Raw genomic sequence first — 15,439 nt, forward strand, 5'->3', positions numbered from 1 at the left:
CAGCAGGTTAAAATCCAACCATAGAATAATCTACCTCAGTGGCATCACTTTCTTTCATCTGTTTTTCCCTATTACGAGGCACTTTTCTAGTGCTGATTTACTGATGGTGTGATGTGTTGGCCATTACTGAGAAAAGACACTTTCTCTGTTGTGTTGGATCTTTTACATTAACTTCCCATTTGGTTCTTCCTGGTCTTTGTTTTTTCTTCTTTAATCTGCAGTACTTTTTTTTTTTTTCTCCCTACTGTTTCTGTGTTTTTCTTTCCCATCTTCCTTGTCTTCCTTTTCAAATGTCTCTTTCTCCTTGTCCATGATCTTCTGGTTGCATTGTGAACAGGTTCTTGCATTGTGCTCCTCACTTTGGTTTCTCAATGTTCAGTGTTCAGCACCTGCTTCCCAGGTTAGTTGTAAGCAGTAGTTTCAGCATCTGTAGTGTAGTAACAGAGTTGCTACCAGAATTAGCATCTTATGTGAGTGTCACTTCCATTAATCCCTGACAGGACAACGCATTGTGCTGTATTGAGGAGAGGGTGAGGATAAAGCACCATCTGTCTGGGACTGGGCATCTATTGAACAATTGTAACAGTGCACAATGCTCCTTGTTGTGGACACGTGTTAAAGGCACCTTTATCAGCTACAAAACAGAACCACTTTAATTGCCACAGAAAGGGAAACAGTGCTAATAGAAAATCCCAAGCCTCAAAAGCAAACAAACAAAATCTCTTAAAGATTTTGAGAAGGTTTTTGTCTTTGTCTTTGATACAGGTATTTAGGAAATGAGCATTTAAAGAATGAAATTCATCTACTTTCTTTTTAAAACAAAACAAAACACCAAAACACAAAAAGACCAGATAGAAAAGCTAACCCCAAATTCCCTAATTGTCTGACAAAATGGAACTAGCTAAGTAAAATTCAAAGCATAGTAGTTTAGAGAGGAGCTTAGGGTGGAAGCCCATGAAACTGAGCTTTTTGCCTTTTCTTCTAGCAGATAGGTTTATGTTGCATCAGCATAATTTCTAGCAAGCTCTGCTATGTTAAACAATATCTTTTTGCTGCATTAGATTCCAAATTCATGAGGGAGTAGGGCACAAGTGAGAAATTAAGGCAAGAGGCAAATATATTCAAAGGAGATATTTTGGAGACAGTTGGTTATTACATTGTCATAATATGCCACAATGGGTGAAGATGAAGAGTGATTTTCTTCTTGAAAAGAAAAATGGAGACACCCAAAGATCTGTCAGATTCTGTCAGGGAATGCTTTTATGATAGTAATCCAGTCTGGATATCTTATCCTTAGGAGGCATTTCTGCAGAGCCAGGGGTACATTAGAAGTGAAGGGGGGGTTAAATGGTGACCTTCAAATTAACATTTTTAAAGGAATTTTCCACAGGGATTGCTTGGCATAATTTCAGACTGGAAGCTTGGGGTGGGAGATACAAGTCTGTCTCTGGATGCCCCTCTGGATGAAGAGAGCTGCTGTATGAATTATAAGGAAGGGAGTGATCAAGTGTGTGTATAGAAGGTGGTGGCATCTCCATTCCATACAGGAAAATGCTTTGCTGACCAATATGAACTTCTCCCTTTGAGGCAGGATGTGCTGTGCATTATGGTATGTACTCCAGTACTGTCTGCCCCATTAAGGAGAAGTCTGAACCTGTGGAAAAAGGAGAAGGCTGTGGGAGTCTCAGAAAAGAACATGAGCTGAGAACACTTGCTGGCACATGGGGATTTCCTGTTCTCCCTGGAAGCCTTAGGAAGCTGGCCTTCACACTGTCAATATCCTTTCTTATTTTTGGAGTTACTGACCACTAGTTTTGCTAGTCATAGTCTGCAAAAGAACAGTCTTTTCAGGAGTCTTTTGTGTTTCTTATTTTTTAAATATCCTGCTGTCCTGAATAAAAGGAAGAGCAGATAACCCCAGAGGAACCTAAACCTCTCAGTGCTGGTAGAATCATCAAAAAAAAAAAAAAAAAAGGCACCTCTGTTTTATACACTCTATTCCATCAAAAGAGAGTGATGGTTTTGCACAGCTCCAACTGAGAAGCTATATTCTTCAGAGTGATGTTGCAGCCACTTACCTAGCAACATATTAAGATGTCTTGGAATGCTTTCACTGAGCAAATCAAAGACAGTGCTGTGTGTGGGGGTCCTGACTGCAGGTATTTATTTTGATTAATTAGCCACTTTGGGAAGAAAGCCCTCCTGGACAGTGTTTTGAAAGTCTGTCTGTGGCCAGCTGAGCCAACAGTTGTGTGGGGATCTGCTCTGAATTTGTTCATTCACTTCTCAGCTCAGCAGAGGGTGGGATCGATGTAAAGCCATGGCACCTAGAGCAAGAGAAAGTGTTCTGTCAAACCACTCCTCTAGGGATGAGGGAGATCCTCTTAGTCTGAAATCTTTAAAAGGTGCCCACACCCCAGCTCCTGTTATATCTAAGCAGGCTGAGGGATCAGTAGGCAGCTGGGAGGGAGAGGTTTGGCAGATGTAGGCATCTGAATGACTAGTAGAGGAAAACTGGGAAATGTTTCTTTCCAGATGGCCACTGTCTTTATTCCTTTCCTCTTAGAAGGAAGTAGGAGCAATGAAAGTGTTGTCTGGATCAGGGCACCTGTTTTCAAGCAGAAGCCCTGGGTAACCTTGCAATGTACTTCACTCCTGGTTTTTGTTCCTGGTGGAGGCAGTGATGCTGTTTGTGGTTGGATAACCGTATTAATGTAAAAGAGGAAAACAATTCCCTCCACCCACCCAAAGCCTCCTCCAGCAAGTAAATGCTTGAATTGACTTTCAGATTATTTAGTCCTATTATGAAGACCTGTTTGCTGAAGATGAGTTACTTAGATATTCCTAGGCAAAGGCACTTCAGCCAGCCTTGCAGCGGCAAAAACCTGAAGGGATTGCAATGGGAGAGCCTGTGATAGGAATGGTCCACCAAGTTAGGGAAGGGGGAGGGATAGCATGGATAGCATGACCTACACTCTTCCTTTTTTGTTACCCTTTCTTATTTTTAAATAAAAAAATAAATCACTGCTTAATCATTTTACTTAGAACTCCCTTCCTGCCAAAGTAATACAACTCCGCTGATAAAGTGGCTGCATTAGTCGGCCAAAGTCTCCCTGCCCAGTGTTCTTGCTTGATCAGAGACATTTTCTTCCACCACATCACTCCTGAAAATGACAGTAATTGTTCCTGTCTTGGCTTAAAAATAAAAATGGTGGATGGGAAAAAGAAAAAAAAAAGTCATGATGCCTGCCAGATGGTACTTAGTTTATCTGCAACTGCTCTTTGGTTTTTTGGACCATTTATAAAGGAAGTCCTTTTTCCTTATGGTCATCCTTTCCCTTTGTAAAACTGGTTGAAATGGTCTTGCAGGAAAAGTTCAGCATTAGGGTTTGAATACTTCCATTCCTAACTTTCAATTGCACTCTTAGCTCAGCACCAATGCCACATAAACAATTCAGGGTGGACTCTAATTGGCATCAAATTACCTTTAAACTAGGCTGACAGTGCAAATGGGGCCTTAAAGACAGCTTGAGTGTAATTTACATCTGCTTAAAAGCCTCTTTATCCTTCCAGAGTTTTATGAAGGAACTTCTGTGTAAGTGAGAATTTGGCCTTTCTTTTCCTTCAGCAAGCTTGTGTGTGGTTATTTTTTTTTTCTCTCTAAACAGTGTTTTGATACTGTGTGTTGTTTAAATCTAAAATTCTTAAAAGGAAAAGGTTTTTAATGCATATTTATAACCACCTGAGTAATGGATGGTTTTTGCATGATAAGTTTTTTGTTTTATTCCCAAACAGCTGCAGTTAAAACTGTGTCAGTTCTCTCCTTTGGATTTGCACAGGATGTGGTACTGCTGTAGCTAAATGACAACCCAAAATGTTTAGAAGGACTTTCTAACTCTTTGTGCAATCCTAGAAATAAATGTTATTGAAGTATGACTTATTCAGGTGTCCAGCATGCTTCAAAGGTGTCTCTTAAACCACAGGAGACTGTATGCTTATGCACACGTTTTTCCTTGTGCAGATGGATTAGCTGGAGATGCTGTGTGAAGGCCTTCATAATATTCCCCTTGCTGAATAGTCGTCAGACTTCTGCTGTCTGGCTGCTGTTCAGCTGATGTGCTTTTGAGCTTTTGGTTGCAGCAGGTTGCTGCATTGTGTTTTCTTGGTCTCTTGGGAAGATTTTGAACTCTCGGGCTCTTTATCTGGTTTTCTTTCATGGAAATAGTGCCTCACAGCACTGCTCTTGTGAGCAACCTACACCAGCGCTGAAACTCTCAGATTCTCTAAGAAGCCTAAGCCTTTCCCAAAGCTGAAATCCTGTGGGGAAATCTTGTTTACCATCAGTTTCTTTTGGGTACTGTATAGTGGCAGCAAACAGATACGTTTTGTAAAGTTTCAAAATCAATCAATCTTTGCTGTAGTCAGCATGTGAAACACTGTGTCCTAGGCAAGAAATCACTAAATTCTATATATTTTTCCTGTCTTATTTCCATCATGGTTTTTAAACAGTCTTTAGGCTGAGGTATAACTCCTCTAGGAAGTCAAGAAACCTTTGCCTCTTCCCAGTCCCCATGCCACACTGCTCCTTTGGTAAGGAATAAGCTTTTCAAAAGGGATAGTGAGAGTTTTTTTTTTTTAATTATTATTATTTTTAGTTATAAATACCTTTAAAAGCTGATGTGTCTTTGGGCTTACAGGCAATCAAATTCCCTGCCAAAATATCCCGTTTGGTTATAATGGAGCTTCTTTCTCAAGTATTGAAACGTGAGGCTGGTATGGTAACCATATTTTTGCTCAGCATCAAAATTGTCAGAGTTCAAAAACGACAGAAAAATATTCTTCTGCTTGGTGCAAGATTTTTTTTTTTTTTTTTCCTGCTGGAATATATGAGCTTTAGTTCAATGTGAAGGTAAAAATCAGCATAAAAAGAAAACAAGATCAAGGTTATCACCGACAGATACACCCAAAAGTCTTGCTATGAAACACCATTACTCAGCTTTATGTTCAGGCAGATTCCCGTGGCAGATTTTACAGTGTGTTCTCATGAAAGTGGGCATTTTTCGCCTGAACACAGCTTTTCCTATATGCAGCGGTAAGAAAAAAGTCATTCTGTTGTGCACCAGTGTAATGATAGGTTCCAAAATCACTGGGCATCCCTTACTAGGGCTTGGTGCAGGTTTTTGGCCCAGCTGACGAAAATTTGGTTGTAAGAGTCAGACAGCTGCTTAATGCAAAGTCCTGTTTCAGTGAATATAGAGGTTATTTTCTTGTGCAGAAGTTCAAGCAAGTCTTTCTAGTGGACATTTTGCTTTGTTGTGGACATTTTAGTTTGCTAGTCTTTTGACTCTCATACCCATGTAGAGCTGTTTATTTCTGTGTGTTTTTGTTTTTGTTTTTGTTTGTTTGTTTTTCTCAGCATCTAGGAAACCCCTCCACCAACAAGGCTTTTTTTTCCATTTACTTTTCTTTTTCGTTATCTCCAGTAGTTGTTTCCAGTACTTGCAGGTGCATAAAATACATGAAGAAACATTTAATTGCTCTTTCCACTCAGCTTAGCTTCAAAGAGAAATGGTTAAGCATCATCAGCTTTGGTAAGACTTGAGACTTTCTATAAATCAAAGACCTGCAAGCTTGCAGTCATTCCAACAAAGCATTATTAATTTTTTAATTTAATTTCTCCATTTTGTAGATAATTTGGCAAACATATTTTAAAGTTTTTTTTTTTTTCCCCTGTAAATTTAAAAGCAGATTAAATATTAGGATAAAGTAACTGGCTTGTAAAAACTCAAATGCAGAGTTTTTCAACCTTTCTTTGCTGTGGATCCCTAAAAACTGTCTATGGGACTGGCAGACCCTTCAGATATGTCATGTGTATGCTCTGCTGTATAATTTAGATGCTTGGTTTTTATAGTCATCTTGGAAAGCAAGTAGTCCACAGACCACCTTCTGCCAGTCAGGGTTGAAGATTGTGGCTAGAATAGAAAAAGGGTCAGTTCTGTACATTTCTAGGAAAGTTATGTTACTGTCACTTTTTTGTATTAGATTTGATCTTTACTGGATTGTACAAAGCTGTTACAAGGAAATTGTTGTTTTATAGAGAAAACAATGTATTTCTGAATGATAATCTATATAGACTTCACGCTCACTTGAGAGCTTAGCTTTTTGAGTGATTAAAATAGAAGTTATTATTGATTTCTATGAAACTAGTGTGAAGTTAAGAATAAGAGCTTGTTTTCTTATCATTTTTGTATTGCTGATCCTTAATAGCTCAGAAGAATCCAGCTGTGTAAAAAGAACACCCTTCTAGTCTGGGTCTGGTTTTAACTTCTCAATGTGTAAAACAGTAATTACTTTAAATTTCTGGTTCTATGAATTTCACAATCTTCTACAGTAATAAAGAGCTGGAAATGTTCTGGAAGCTAATGATAGGACAAGTTAAGTTTAATAACTGTCAAGAAATTTGATGATGTCACCTTCTGCTGCAGTTTCTTTATCATTATAATCTCAGCAAGGTTTGAGTGAGGCAGTATTTGAGGAGGTGATCCTTAAGAGTTCCCTTGAGCAAATCTAGCAGGAAGTGGTGTTGCACACTAAGATTCATACTCAGGGGGATTGACAGAAAAGCCCTAACATCTAATATATTTATTAGCTGCCTCTAACCAGAAAGAAATACCCAGTACTACAATGTGGATGGTATATTAATTCCACGTTCTGTGTCTTAGAATGAAATGGATAGTTGTAGGCACTGTCTGACTGAAGTTTCTGGAAGGTCCTGATCCCTTCAGATCATCAGCTATCTTATGTGTCTTTTGAAAGAGCTAACGATTTTATCAGCCCTAACTGTGTTACATGTTGGAGTTATAGTAGGTAAATCCCAACAGAATTTCCCATGTGCTTAAATGCATGATTCCTTATTTATTATTATACACTGTTCAGATGCATGCTTAGCCTCCTATTTTTTAACCCATTTTAAGATGTATTATCATAAATAATACTTTGCTCTCACACAGTGTATTTAATTCATATACCTCAAATTGGCAGCATTTTATTCATGGACGTGACAACTCCTTTGTGTGGTACTCATACTTTAAAGCAGTTTTAAATAATTCTGCTCCCTCCAGTGACACGCCTTACACCCTCACTGAAGAATTCCCTGGAGATGGTGATAGCTTCAAAGAAGCCACACGGTTTTATCAGTATTCACTGGGGCTTAGTTAGTATGATTTCAGCAGTTGCAACTATGATCAGGGAAGGGTCAAATCAAGTGTGCAGTATGACTGTTAAAATCTGGAAGATGTTTATGGTATCACAGTCTCACTAACGATTATTTATCTAACTTGCTAAATATCCTGAGCATTGCCTGGTACCAGGAGTATCATCCCCATTTTAAGGAGTACTTAAAAGGAGGATGCCCCATTTTGCCCATTCTTGGCCGTTTTTGCAGGTGATCAGGCATGTCTCCTGGGATAATGCACTCCTGAAGGATCCCCTCACTGTCTCATTTCAGCTCTTAATTTAGGTACTGCAAGCTGGGAGGTCATTTCCCATAAAACTTCTATTGTCTGTGGAGGGTGATGCACAACAGGAGCTATTGCAGGAGTTCCCAGTTGCTTTCCCTGAAGGATTACTTCTCTTCTGGCTATCCAGGCAGCTCTGTGAGACCAGCTTCCTCTAGGTATCTCAGAGCATCTGAAGTTACTGAGTACAAATACTTCACTCCTTTGTTATCTTCCCAATGTTTAATGACTGGTTTTGCAGTGCTAAGTTGTAATGCTGCCAACACATACGCAGAACCAGGGAGCAACTGTGGCTCTGTAGGTTAATTCTATGAATAGGAAACAAAAATGTTTATTACAACTCTGTGACCTTAAAATTTATTTTTAGAATAGGAAATAAAAATAGCTGTTTCCAATAGAAACAGTGTGTGCTAACATGGAAATAGCATGAACGAGACATACCACAGGAAATGTATTATTATGTGGATGTGCTGGTAGGTGATTTTTGTTTCTCAAGCTGCACTAGTTTGCAGAATTACCAGAATTCAATTAGCAGCCTTTTTAACCTGGCTTTTTTTTTTTTTTTTCCTATTAGTGCATTATTCACTTGTAACGGTTCAATATTTAATTTATGAGTCAAATGTATGTTTTGTTATGTTTTTATTTTTAATGCAGCACCTTTTGTAAGTTGGCCCAGAGAGGTGGTTAGAACCAGGTGTCAAAATTCACCCCAAGTTGCTGCTCTCTAGCAGCTGTTACCTACATAATCTGAATTTCTGTCTGTCCATATCCTATCAGGTAAGGTGTCTCTGTCAAGATCCATCACCCCAGTCAGTGATTTACATTTGCTGGCTGTTTCAGCAGAGTGGCTGGTGAAGCTGAAGAGATGGGATAGAGGCTGTCTGTAGGGGTGTACTGGTACAGGGGGTTGAACTTTGCTGAGAAGGCAGCCCAGGGTGTGTAGCACTATGACAGGTTGAGTGATTCCTAGTTATATGGACAGAACACTTGAGTCTCCAGTCTTGTCAAGCTGACACATTTCATCACCAATAAATCTGCTTGCTAAATAAATGAAAAAGTTAATAAAACATTTCTATTAGTCATGACAAACGCTTGTCTCAGGAAAAGCTGAGAAAAAAAAAAAGACTTGATTTAAATATTTATTAAATCAAGTAATTTTTGAGACTTTCTTAAGACCTGAAGGTACGTTATGATATAAAACAATTGCATAATTCATGTTATATATTACATGAGTGGTGCAGTGTTGCTCAGAAGAAATAAAACCATTCTTATTTTAATGTTTCTAATTTTAAGGTAGCCTGGCATTGCATGTTAACAATGTTTTTGTCCAATTTCTCATTCAACTCTCTTGTCAATACCATCTGCTTGCTTGTTTTAACCACTTCTTTTACAATCAGGTGATTTTTGCTATCTTCACCCTCCTCCTGAATATGCCCAGCAGTCCCATCTGAATTTATTGGGGTTAGTGTTCTGAAAAACCTTTCCCCATTTCTAGTTCAATAGCTTCCAAGTCTTCCAGTGTTGTGGCTTATTTTGCAGTAGTCTAATCTACCTGTTATGCCTGTTGGTTTTGTTGCTCTGTAATGTATTCATTTATACAATAGGCTCTACTCTAACAAAGCACTTAAAATTAAGTTTGAAGGTAGGCTTGGTGACAAGAATGTGATTAGCTCAAAGCTAAGTACCTGCCTAAATGCTTTGCTGGATTGGATGCTTAGAAAATATAGGAAAAGATTGGTTTCATTTTGTTGCATGTGTTTTAGAGCTGTTTTATCCTAATATCACCAGACCAACCTCTGATTACGAGTACTCAATGTAGAAGATTGTTAGGCTTTTGTTTTGACTTCATAATTTTCTAGATCTCGTTCCTGTCTTTTCTGAGCTCTAACCTTAACTAGCACCTCTGGTTTGCATGAAAAAGTGCATCTTTGTCTCTTAACAAGTAGTTTCAGGGCAACTGTGTCTTAAAATACTGGATATAGATAGCAATGAAAAGCTGATGTCACCAATTCATTTGACTTCTACACGTGTGAGGAGAGCAGAATAATTATACAATCCTAGACTGCAGCAGCCCACCCAATAACAGTATCTCTGAGATCTGATCTGTGTTTAAGGTGGAAAAAGATGAAATGAATGGTGCAAGGGCCACATTCTGCTCTTGTATTAATTTGTGCAGAGCCAGTATTAGAAATGCTGGGAAAGAAAAAAAAAAAAGCTAAAAAAAAAAAAAAGCTGTATCCCACTGAAAATGAAATCTGAGGAAAAGATGTTTATGTATTTTTCCAGTTCATTATCTTACCTGCTGGTGTTTGTGTTTTTCCATTCCTAAAAGCAGTGTGCCCTAGCCCCCAACAGATGCCAGGGGATTTACAGGACTTAGTTTAACTTATGATCACTGTAAAACAGCCCAAAATCCAATGTTACAAGAATAACCTGTGATTGCAGCTCCTGCTTTCCTGAATCAGAAATTAGCTGGACTGGGTTTTTTCTTTTCCCATTGCTGTGAGACCAGGGCATTAGGCATTGCTGAGGCCACTGAAAGCCACACACAACTCCAGGTATTTTCAAAGAAAGGGACATTTGTTGAGTCGTCTTTGCATACCCTTCTTCTGCAGTGTTTAGCTTGGATGTGGTGTCACTTATGGAGCTGTAACAAGCTCCTCATGAAATTCACACTGTGCAGTTCCTGTGTGTTATTTTTCAGGGGCAAGTCTATACCATGGCTTTCTTTCCCCCTTGTTCCTCCCTACTTGAGTTTTTGGCACCTTTATCAAGGATGATACTTGAGCAAATGCTTCACTTGATTGCGCTGCCTAGACTTGAGGGTAGAAATGGAGTTAGGCACACTTGAAAAGTTATGAACTGAGGCAAATGTTTAAAGCTTTCTTTGCACCTTCTTCTTTGCATCAGCAAACCAAATAACTGCTTTCCCAGAAAGACTAGTCATAATTGTTTTTACTATAAATATTATGATAGCAAGAAGGAGAAAAAAAGGTGGTTACTTGCTTTCTACCAGTAGCGTTACTATCTGAGTGCAGCCTATACCCAGAGCAATACAGAGTCCCAGGCTCTTGCCCAACCTCTTTCTCCTGGACTTGGGACAAACAGGTGTTGGCAGTGAGTAGACCTGGGCTCTATTCACAGCTCTGCCCTGCCTTGCTGTGAGCCCTTGTTTACTTTTCCTCTCTTTGTCTCTCTTTCCTTCTGCGTCCCTTTACATTACAAAGGGTGGGGGCTGACTCCCGTTCTGTGTTTGACCCTGCCTACCCAGCTGGTGGGACTTGCTGTCAGGTGGCACATCAACGTGTTCTTGTAATACAAATAAATATTAAGAAAGCTCTATTTTGCCCCTCAGTCATCTGTGACTTGGGACTCTGTATTTGACACTGACTAACCACTTCACCATCACTATGAATGGACTTTCAGGTTCCTCGTGTTTGACATGGATGTCCTCAATTAAGGCTCAGGTGCCAGGGCCGCAGGCCCACCCTGTGAACACTGTTGAAAATTCCCTAAAGTGCTTCAAGGCAATAATTCAGACAGAAGCATGAAGTTCCAGGGCAGCATTGGAAACACTGCCTTGATAACCATATAGCACTGGGCAACATGGGCAATCTTCCTTCTGCCTTCCCCACGTGTCAGTCCACGGTCCTCTTCAATTTTGGTAGTATATGAGTGCACAAGTGGATTGAGGCATTTGTCTTAATCCAGACATACTGTGAGCTATGTTCTCAGCTGTGAAGCTATATGCAGAATACTTTCTGCCTAACATTAGTTTTCTGTTTGTCTTTTACAGCACTTTTACAGGCAGTCATAGCTGGTGATCTGCTGAAGGTAAGCACAGAGCACTGAGTGTACATGTTTTCACAGCTATTTGCAGGTCTGATATACTGTAAATTATGTCACACCTCTGCTCAGAACATAAATAGACTGCTGTAGGGACTGCTGGCAAATGCCATTTTACAGCCTTTCCAGGAAACCTTGAATATTAGGGGAACACATCAGTCAGGTGAGGTGTGAAATTCGAGTGAATAGGATCTGGTGTTAGGCAGCACCTTTCAGCCTAGGATCCATAGTGCACTGTATGGAGCAATGTGTCAGTTACTAACAGGGAAATTACTCTACTAGCAGAGGCAGCACTGAACCGGGTAGATCTGGTGCAGCCTTACACACTAAATGATATTTTATTGTAGTGATATTGGTGGCCAAGTCACTAGAGTTGTTAGAGGCATCTTAACTTCTTCCTACGTAGTGACAGGATCAGGTAGAGTGAAACTCAGTTTAGTGTCTTATGGTCTGATGGACATCTCAAAATGGATAGTATCTTGGTATTGTCAGTTTTTGGTACCCTGCTTTGGGAGGAAAAGGCACCCGTGTTAAAAAGTTTTGTTCCCAAAGTCTGACATTTATTCAGGCTGTGTTTTTCAGTAGCCAAGTCAGGGTTTGCAAACGTGCTCCAGAATTTGGATGAAGGCTGTGATTAATGATTGCAATATTATCTGGGAAAAGCCAGCTTGGAGCCATTTGTAAAAATGACAGCGCTGTTAGGCCAACTCTTTGCCTGCAGGTGCACCTTCCATACCTCCTCCTCGGCTGTGGTGGCTGCAGAACCCAGGGAGCATTCCTCAAGCAAGCAGTCATAAAAATATTGTCCGGTTTCTGCTTCTTGAAAGCTTTTTGCCCACGTTTGCTTTGACAGGGAAATTTCTTGCCTTCATTCACATGTTTTACATCATAAATATTGCCCCACAGTGACAAGCTGCTCCCTCTTTTCTGCATTAATCTGTACTGGAAGCCCCCCCAGAGTCTGCAGCAATTCTGAGAGCTAACCAGTGGGTGTTCCCTGTCCCTTCTTACCCTGGATAGTGTTTCCCCCTCAGAGGGCCCTGGACAAGGTAGAGTGTGTGAGAAGGGAGATCTGGGGCAGCTCAACTCCAGCTCCCTGTGGATTTCTGAGTTTTCTGGTTTATTCAGAAAGTGTTTGCCTTGGGTATGCCTCCCTTAGTGAGGAAAAAAAATGGAATTTTCAGCAGATGAACCAACATTTCCTATCAAATATGTATATTTTTAAATATCCCAACAACTTCACTGAGCATGGGTTTGTAAGCATTGCTAGCAAGCAGTAACTCACTGCTTGTAGAGCAGCAATGCCTCATTATTCAGGAAATATGACCTGGTCTTATTAACCCATATAGTTGTCAATACTTCCAGTTTCAGATATTTTTCATTGAGGCCTAAAAGCTGACTTGAAAGTAATATTATATTTCATCGCATTGCATTGCATTGTTGTACTGATTTCCTACAAAAATGAAAAAATTATTTGCCTGCATATTTGTTTTTCTGCTTCTCCTTCCTTATCATATTTTTCTCTCTGTGTGTGCATTTTTTTTGTTTGTTTGTTTATTTGTTTTTTCAAGTTCATCGAATGCTGTAAAAAAGGAGCCAATTTGTTAATCCAAGGACCCGACCATGGCTCCTTGCTGCACCATGCTGCCAAGACTGGGCACGGCGAGATTGTGAAATATATCCTGGAGCATGGTGAGTCACAGTGGGCAAACCCACAGAGAGCTGTACTTCAGCCAAGTGTCAGTAGGTAAAATTGCACAGCACAGCATGGCTGGGAGTGCCCGCACTCCTTGTGGTCACCCTCAGCCAAATGCCCATCTGCAGCATGTGTGAGCAAGAGGCTTGGAATGTATTAGCAATGGCAGCGATGACTCCAGATAAAGGGAAACTAGAGTAATTATGCTTTTTGAGGAGAATAGGTATTTGCACAGTTGCATCAGTTGTAAGGCTGTGAAGACCCAGGGTGATGCTCTAGCTTGATCTCTGGCATGGGACTCCTCTGAACTAATTTGTTTTTCAATTAGAGCATCTGTTGTAGAAAGCATCTAATCTCTATTAAAACATTTACAGCGATGCAGAGCCCCTGCTATCATTGATATTATTTCAGTATTTAATAATACTCTGCTTAGGAAACCGTGCATTTGACTAAATTTGACTTGTTTCCTCTCCAACCTTCCAATATTATGTCTCGGTTAAATTCAAGATTCGTAACAAAAATTATGATCTCTATTTTAAGTATATATATTTGTAGTCTATGATCTTGCCATGTTCCTTTTTACCTTTGGACTCTTTATTTTTGTCAGTAATGGGATTGCAGGCATGCTTATAAGGGCTATACAACAATTTGTGTGTGTACATATGTTTGAGGCAGTAGTACACCCCGTAGAGTCTCTGCCTGTTGGAACTGCAGTAATCTTGTTCAGTGGTTGCTGGAAAATGATACAGATACAGACAATAACAGTGTTACTGCTCTGAATGCAGAGCTACAGTCCAGTGATCATCCTCTTGTTCTGCAGGATATGATTCTGAGTCCTTTAAACATTCTTGTAAGTATTCTCTCATCCCTCTCCAAAATATCAATGGCTATTTTGACTTTTGGGTGTCAGAATCAGATATATTAATTCATCAGAAGTCTTAGCACTAAACACAGAGACCGTCTCTGACAAATGGAATGTGTTAGCTAATGCTTGAAAGTTACCACAGAAACTGTACAGAGAGGAGAAAAAAACCACTCCTCATAGTAAAGGAAGAGGCAATAATCCATCTGTTAATATTTGTTTTAATTGGGGTGGGATTTAGCTTCAGTTTGACTCCTAACATTTAGGTGCTTACATACAGGTGTCACGTAGTCTATAGGTCTAAGTTCCCATACTGTCAAGAGAGATCTAGTTCATTTGTCCTTGTATGATAGAGGTACTAGCGAAGACCTATCTTCTTTCAGTGTCAGATGGAAATGAGAAGAGCTTCTTTAACAGAGCACTCTTCTAGTCTGAGTAGCTAAAGGGAGATCCTAGGCAAAGTAGACACTGGAGCCCAGCAAGTGACCCAGATTACAGCTACCTGTGTGCTTCATTCATTTAGCTAAACATAACTGTCTAACATAATTTGCCCCTGAACATCCAGGACATCTGCATGGGTCTGCAAGGTAACATACAAGGCCTGTCGAAGGCCCATATCCTTCTGGACTGGTAGCTGGAGGCCAGGAAAACATCCCTGTCATTGCAAATGCAAACCGAGGCTTGCCGTTCAAGAGATCAAATGGCACAAAACAACAACAACAACAACAAAGTGTGTGCAACTGAACTATGTCCCAGACATTTGGCTGAGGGGGATCTGAATTGCCCTTTTTTATGTGTAGATACCTCCATAAGAGTAGATATGTGTAGTTGGCCTTATATCTAAATATTAGCTGTTTTTCTCGCAAGTTGTAAGAAGTCTTAGTATTACTAACTAGTATTACTAACTCTACCTCTTAACTCCTCTGGATTATCCCATTAGTCACAGTTCATATATGTGCCTCTAAGTTCAGTAAATAGGTGTAATTACACATACATTGTTTTACTGTTTCTGGTTTCTTCTCTCAGTGCACACGACCTGTGACACTTCACTGTCGTGGATGCCTCTCCGGGATTTTTTTTAGGTTCACATGCCTTAGTTTACAAACTGACCCAGTTACCATTCCTTTGGTGAAGGTTTAGAATGAGATCATTTAAGCTGGTAAGGATGTGAGTAGGATATCCATGGGAATTTTTGAAGTGAATAGAGAAATGTGAGGGATTTTGGACTGCTAGACAAAGACAGACCAGAAGGTTGAGCAAATGTCAGCTCAGTTCCTCTCTCCCCCCTCTATCCCCAGGGATGGCAGGAAGCTTTTGCGGCTTTCCAGACATATGTCTTCTGGGCTTCTCCAAATGCATTGTTTGTTTAACATACTCTAGGGATCAGAGAGTGCATGGGACAATACTCTAATAGAGGCCTTCTCTCTTCCCCTACCAAGCAATTAATGAAACTCATTTCTACCCTGGGTACTTCTCAGTCACAAATGAGCTCTCTTGCTGAATCATCATCATCATAAT

The 15,439-nt window shown here is 39.9% G+C and overlaps 1 protein-coding gene across 5 annotated transcripts in view; it reads left to right on the forward strand.

The window, feature by feature from the left end:
* Positions 1 to 15,439, forward strand: part of DGKI (diacylglycerol kinase iota) — a 212,218-nt gene that overhangs the window by 184,741 nt on the left and 12,038 nt on the right. For all 5 annotated transcript variants that reach the window (XM_080582487.1, XM_080582483.1, XM_080582486.1 and 2 more), the window contains 2 exons: positions 11,314 to 11,351; positions 12,935 to 13,055. In XM_080582487.1, the coding sequence (XP_080438613.1) occupies positions 11,314 to 11,351; positions 12,935 to 13,055 (159 nt within the window). The remainder of the gene's footprint in view (positions 1 to 11,313; positions 11,352 to 12,934; positions 13,056 to 15,439) is intronic.

Source organism: Anser brachyrhynchus, assembly GCF_964034855.1.
Source record: "Anser brachyrhynchus genome assembly, chromosome: 1".
NCBI classification, from domain to species: Eukaryota; Metazoa; Chordata; class Aves; order Anseriformes; family Anatidae; genus Anser; species Anser brachyrhynchus.